Source organism: Hemibagrus wyckioides, linkage group LG25, assembly GCF_019097595.1.
Source record: "Hemibagrus wyckioides isolate EC202008001 linkage group LG25, SWU_Hwy_1.0, whole genome shotgun sequence".
In the NCBI taxonomy this organism is placed as follows: domain Eukaryota; kingdom Metazoa; phylum Chordata; class Actinopteri; order Siluriformes; family Bagridae; genus Hemibagrus; species Hemibagrus wyckioides.
In genome coordinates this window covers 2,728,392-2,735,891 of record NC_080734.1, presented here as the reverse complement: position 1 = coordinate 2,735,891, position 7,500 = coordinate 2,728,392, and the positions used below count along the sequence as shown (strand labels likewise).

The following is a 7,500-nucleotide window of genomic DNA, read 5'->3' as shown; positions in this document are numbered from 1 at the left end:
GACAGATAGATAGATAGATAGATAGATAGATAGATAGATAGATAGATAGATAGATAGATAGATAGATAGATAGATGAGGTGATTAAAGTGATGAGTGTGTTCCTGACCCTGCTCTCGTCTCGTCCTCAGTGCGCTCATGGAGAACTGCAGAAGTCCTGCTCTGGAGCTCCTGCTGTTCACCTGGAGAACACCTGCAACCTGCCCTGCCCCTGCAGACCATACCCACTGTTACCCCCACCTCCTCCTCCACCTCCTCCACCCAGACTCTTCTCTCCTACAGGTCAGATCACACACACACACACACCCACGCACACACACACACACACACACACACACACACCCACTGTTACCCCCACCTCCTCCTCCACCTCCTCCACCCAGACTCTTCTCTCCTACAGGTCAGATCACACACACACACACACACACACACAAAGACACACACACACACAAACACACACACACACTCTTACCCCCACCTCCTCCTCCACCTCCTCCACCCAGACTCTTCTCTCCTACAGGTCAGATCACACACACACACACACACACACACAAAGACACACACACACACAAACACACACACACTTACCCCCACCTCCTCCTCCACCTCCTCCACCCAGACTCTTCTCTCCTACAGGTCAGATCACACACACACACACACACACACACATACACACATACATAGACACACACATACACTGTTACCCCACACCTCCTCCTCCACCTCCTCCACCCAGACTCTTCTCTACACACACATTTATGTTTGTTCAGTTTCACACGTTTTCGTTTGTTCAGTTACACACGTTCACATTTTTTCAGTTACACACGTTTACGTTTTTTCAGTTACACACGTTTTCGTTTGTTCAGTTACATACACGTTCAAGTTTTTTCAGTTACACACGTTTACATTTTTTCAGTTACACACATTTACATTTGTTCAGTTACACATGTTCACGTTTGTTCAGTTACACACATGTTCACGTTTGTTCAGTTACACACATGTTCACGTTTGTTCAGTTACACACATGTTCACGTTTGTTCAGTTACACACATGTTCACGTTTGTTCAGTTACACACATGTTCACGTTTGTTCAGTTACACACATGTTCACATTTGTTCAGTTACACACATGTTCACGTTTGATCAGTTACACATGTTCACGTTTGTTCAGTTACACACATGTTCACATTTGTTCAGTTACACACATGTTCACGTTTGATCAGTTACACATGTTTACGTTTGTTCAGTTACACACATGTTCACGTTTGATCAGTTACACATGTTCACGTTTGTTCAGTTACACACATGTTCACGTTTGTTCAGTTACACACATGTTCACATTTGTTCAGTTACACACATGTTCACATTTGTTCAGTTACACACACGTTCACGTTTGTTCAGTTACACATGTTTACGTTTGTTCAGTTACACACGTTTTCGTTTGTTCAGTTACACACACGTTCAAGTTTGTTCAGTTACACACACGTTTACGTTTGTTCAGTTACACACGTTTTCGTTTGTTCAGTTACACACACGTTCACGTTTGTTCAGTTACACACACGTTCACGTTTTTTCAGTTACACACACATTTACGTTTGTTCAGTTACACACATGTTTATGTTTGTTCAGTTACACACGTTTACGTTTGTTCAGTTACACACGTTTATGTTTGTTCAGTTACATGTTTGTTCAGTTACACACGTTCACGTTTGTTCAGTTACACACATGTTCACGTTTGTTCAGTTACACACACGTTCACATTTGTTCAGTTACACACGTTTACGTTTGTTCAGTTACACACATGTTCACGTTTGTTCAGTTACACACATGTTCACGTTTGTTCAGTTACACACATGTTCACGTTTGTTCAGTTACACACATGTTCACGTTTGTTCAGTTACACACATGTTCACATTTGTTCAGTTACACACATGTTCACGTTTGATCAGTTACACATGTTCACGTTTGTTCAGTTACACACATGTTCACATTTGTTCAGTTACACACATGTTCACGTTTGATCAGTTACACATGTTTACGTTTGTTCAGTTACACACATGTTCACGTTTGATCAGTTACACATGTTCACGTTTGTTCAGTTACACACATGTTCACGTTTGTTCAGTTACACACATGTTCACGTTTGTTCAGTTACACACATGTTCACATTTGTTCAGTTACACACATGTTCACGTTTGATCAGTTACACGTTTACGTTTGTTCAGTTACACACGTTTTCGTTTGTTCAGTTACACACACGTTCAAGTTTGTTCAGTTACACACGTTTACGTTTGTTCAGTTACACACGTTTTCGTTTGTTCAGTTACACACACGTTCACGTTTTTTCAGTTACACACACATTTACGTTTGTTCAGTTACACACATGTTTATGTTTGTTCAGTTACACACGTTTACGTTTGTTCAGTTACACACGTTTATGTTTGTTCAGTTACATGTTTGTTCAGTTACACACGTTCACGTTTGTTCAGTTACACACATGTTCACGTTTGTTCAGTTACACACATGTTCACGTTTGTTCAGTTACACACACGTTCACATTTGTTCAGTTACACACGTTTACGTTTGTTCAGTTACACACATGTTCACGTTTGATCAGTTACACATGTTCACGTTTGTTCAGTTACACACATGTTCACATTTGTTCAGTTACACACATGTTCACGTTTGATCAGTTACACATGTTTACGTTTGTTCAGTTACACACATGTTCACGTTTGATCAGTTACACATGTTCACGTTTGTTCAGTTACACACATGTTCACGTTTGTTCAGTTACACACATGTTCACGTTTGTTCAGTTACACACATGTTCACGTTTGTTCAGTTACACACATGTTCACGTTTGTTCAGTTACACACATGTTCACGTTTGTTCAGTTACACACATGTTCACGTTTGTTCAGTTACACACATGTTCACGTTTGTTCAGTTACACACATGTTCACGTTTGTTCAGTTACACACATGTTCACGTTTGTTCAGTTACACACACGTTCACGTTTGTTCAGTTACACACATGTTCACGTTTGTTCAGTTACACACACGTTCACATTTGTTCAGTTACACACACGTTTACGTTTGTTCAGTTACACACACGTTTACGTTTGTTCAGTTACACACATGTTTACATTTGTTCAGTTACACACACGTTCACGTTTGTTCAGTTACACACATGTTCACGTTTGTTCAGTTACACACATGTTCACGTTTGTTCAGTTACACACACGTTCACATTTGTTCAGTTACACACGTTTACGTTTGTTCAGTTACACACACGTTCACATTTGTTCAGTTACACACATGTTTACGTTTGTTCAGTTACACACATGTTCACGTTTGTTCAGTTACACACATGTTTACGTTTGTTCAGTTACACACATGTTCACATTTGTTCAGTTACACACACGTTCACATTTGTTCAGTTACACACATGTTTACGTTTGTTCAGTTACACACACGTTCACATTTGTTCAGTTACACACATGTTTACGTTTGTTCAGTTACACACACGTTCACATTTGTTCAGTTACACACACGTTCACATTTGTTCAGTTACACACACGTTCACATTTGTTCAGTTACACACATGTTTACGTTTGTTCAGTTACACACATGTTCACATTTGTTCAGTTACACACATGTTCACGTTTGTTCAGTTACACACATGTTCATGTTTGTTCAGTTACACACATGTTCACATTTGTTCAGTTACACACACGTTCACATTTGTTCAGTTACACACATGTTCACGTTTGTTCAGTTACACACATGTTCACATTTGTTCAGTTACACACACGTTTACGTTTGTTCAGTTACACACACGTTTACGTTTGTTCAGTTACACGTTTACGTTTGTTCAGTTACACACATGTTTACGTTTGTTCAGTTACACACGTTTACGTTTGTTCAGTTACACACATGTTTACGTTTGTTCAGTTACACACATGTTCACATTTGTTCAGTTACACACATGTTTACGTTTGTTCAGTTACACACGTTCACATTTGTTCAGTTACACACATGTTCACGTTTGTTCAGTTACACACACGTTCACATTTGTTCAGTTACACACACGTTTACGTTTGATCCGTTACACACATGTTCACATTTGTTCAGTTACACACACGTTTACGTTTGTTCAGTTACACACATGTTCACATTTGTTCAGTTACACACGTTTACATTTGTTCAGTTACACACACGTTTACGTTTGTTCAGTTACACACACGTTTACGTTTGTTCAGTTACACACACGTTTACGTTTGTTCAGTTACGTTTGTTCACTTACACACACATTCACGTTTGTTCAGTTACACACACGTTCACGTTTGTTCAGTTACATGTTTGTTCAGTTACATGTTTGTTCAGTTACACACGTTTACGTTTGTTCAGTTACAAACGTTTACGTTTGTTCAGTTACACACGTTTACGTTTGTTCAGTTACACACGTTTACGTTTGTTCAGTTACACACACGTTCACGTTTGTTCAGTTACACACACGTTCACGTTTGTTCAGTTACACGTTTGTTCAGTTACACACGTTTACGTTTGTTCAGTTACACACGTTTACGTTTGTTCCGTTACACACACGTTCACATATGTTCAGTTACACGTTTGTTCAGTTACACACGTTTACGTTTGTTCAGTTACACACGTTTACGTTTGTTCAGTTACACACACGTTTACGTTTGTTCAGTTACACACACGTTTACGTTTGTTCAGTTACATGTTTGTTCACTTACACACACATTCACGTTTGTTCAGTTACACACACGTTCACGTTTGTTCAGTTACATGTTTGTTCAGTTACATGTTTGTTCAGTTACACACGTTTACGTTTGTTCAGTTACACGTTTACGTTTGTTCAGTTACACACGTTTTCGTTTGTTCAGTTACACACACGTTCACGTTTGTTCAGTTACACACATGTTTACGTTTGTTCAGTTACACACACGTTCACGTTTGTTCAGTTACACGTTTGTTCAGTTACACACACGTTCACGTTTGTTCAGTTACACACGTTTACGTTTGTTCAGTTACACACGTTTACGTTTGTTCCGTTACACACACGTTCACATATGTTCAGTTACACACGTTTACGTTTGTTCAGTTACACACATGTTCACGTTTGTTCAGTTACACACACGTTCACATTTGTTCAGTTACACACGTTTACGTTTGTTCAGTTACACTTGTTTACGTTTGTTCAGTTACACACATGTTCACATTTGTTCAGTTACACACGTTTACGTTTGTTCAGTTACACACATGTTTACGTTTGTTCAGTTACACACGTTCACATTTGTTCAGTTACACACATGTTCACGTTTGTTCAGTTACACACACGTTCACATTTGTTCAGTTACACACGTTTACGTTTGTTCAGTTACACACATGTTCACGTTTGTTCAGTTACACACATGTTCACGTTTGTTCAGTTACACACACGTTCACGTTTGTTCAGTTACACACATGTTCACGTTTGTTCAGTTACACACATGTTTACGTTTGTTCCGTTACACACACGTTCACATTTGTTCAGTTACACACGTTTACGTTTGTTCAGTTACACACATGTTCACGTTTGTTCAGTTACACACATGTTCACGTTTGTTCAGTTACACACACGTTCACATTTGTTCAGTTACACATGTTCACGTTTGTTCAGTTACACACACGTTCACATTTGTTCAGTTACACACATGTTCACGTTTGTTCAGTTACACACATGTTCACGTTTGTTCAGTTACACACACGTTCACATTTGTTCAGTTACACATGTTCACGTTTGTTCAGTTACACACACGTTCACATTTGTTCAGTTACACACGTTTACGTTTGTTCAGTTACACATGTTTACGTTTGTTCAGTTACACACATGTTCACATTTGTTCAGTTACACACACGTTCACATTTGTTCAGTTACACACATGTTCACATTTGTTTAGTTACACACATGTTCACGTTTGTTCAGTTACACACACGTTCACATTTGTTCAGTTACACACGTTTACGTTTGTTCCGTTACACACATGTTCACATTTGTTCAGTTACACACGTTTACGTTTGTTCAGTTACACACATGTTCACATTTGTTCAGTTACACACGTTTACGTTTGTTCAGTTACACACACGTTTACGTTTGTTCAGTTACACACACGTTTACGTTTGTTCAGTTACATGTTTGTTCAGTTACACACACATTCACGTTTGTTCAGTTACACACACGTTCACGTTTGTTCAGTTACACACACGTTTACGTTTGTTCAGTTACATATTTGTTCAGTTACATGTTTGTTCAGTTACACACACATTCACGTTTGTTCAGTTACACACATGTTCACGTTTGTTCAGTTACACACGTTTACGTTTGTTCAGTTACACACATGTTTACGTTTGTTCAGTTACACACACGTTCACGTTTGTTCAGTTACACACACGTTCACGTTTGTTCAGTTACACGTTTGTTCCGTTACACACACGTTTACGTTTGTTCAGTTATACACACGTTCACGTTTGTTCAGTTACACACATGTTCACGTTTGTTCAGTTACACACACGTTCACGTTTGTTCAGTTACACGTTTGTTCAGTTACACACACGTTTACGTTTGTTCAGTTATACACACGTTTACGTTTGTTCAGTTATACACACGTTCACGTTTGTTCAGTTACACACATGTTTACGTTTGTTCAGTTACACACACGTTCACGTTTGTTCAGTTACACACACGTTCACGTTTGTTCAGTTACACGTTTGTTCAGTTACACACACGTTTACATTTGTTCAGTTATACACATGTTCACGTTTGTTCAGTTACACGTTTGTTCAGTTACACACACGTTCACATTTGTTCAGTTACACACATGTTCACGTTTGTTCAGTTACACACACGTTCACATTTGTTCAGTTACACACGTTTACGTTTGTTCAGTTACACACACGTTCACATTTGTTCAGTTACACACACGTTTACGTTTGTTCAGTTACACACATGTTCACATTTGTTCAGTTACACACATGTTCACATTTGTTCAGTTACACACGTTTACGTTTGTTCAGTTACACACACGTTTACGTTTGTTCAGTTACACACACGTTTACGTTTGTTCAGTTACACACGTTTACGTTTGTTCAGTTACACACACGTTTACGTTTGTTCAGTTACACACATGTTCACATTTGTTCAGTTACACACACATTCACATTTGTTCAGTTACATGTTTGTTCAGTTACATGTTTGTTCAGTTACACACATGTTCACGTTTGTTCAGTTACACACATGTTCACGTTTGTTCAGTTACACACGTTTACGTTTGTTCAGTTACACACATGTTTACGTTTGTTCAGTTACACACACGTTCACGTTTGTTCAGTTACACACACGTTTACGTTTGTTCAGTTATACACACGTTTACGTTTGTTCAGTTATACACACGTTCACGTTTGTTCAGTTACACACATGTTTACGTTTGTTCAGTTAC

General features: G+C 38.7%; 1 protein-coding gene across 2 annotated transcripts in view; it reads left to right on the top strand.

Annotated features, from left to right (window-relative positions):
• The window catches only part of prima1 (proline rich membrane anchor 1), a 35,463-nt gene that overhangs the window by 2,354 nt on the left and 25,609 nt on the right, over nucleotides 1-7,500 (top strand). For both annotated transcript variants that reach the window (XR_009203591.1, XM_058379778.1), the window contains exon 2: nucleotides 130-280. Coding sequence is in view for 1 of the 2 variants with exons in the window: in XM_058379778.1 (XP_058235761.1) it covers nucleotides 130-280 (151 nt within the window). In the remaining variant the exon portion in view is untranslated. The remainder of the gene's footprint in view (nucleotides 1-129; nucleotides 281-7,500) is intronic.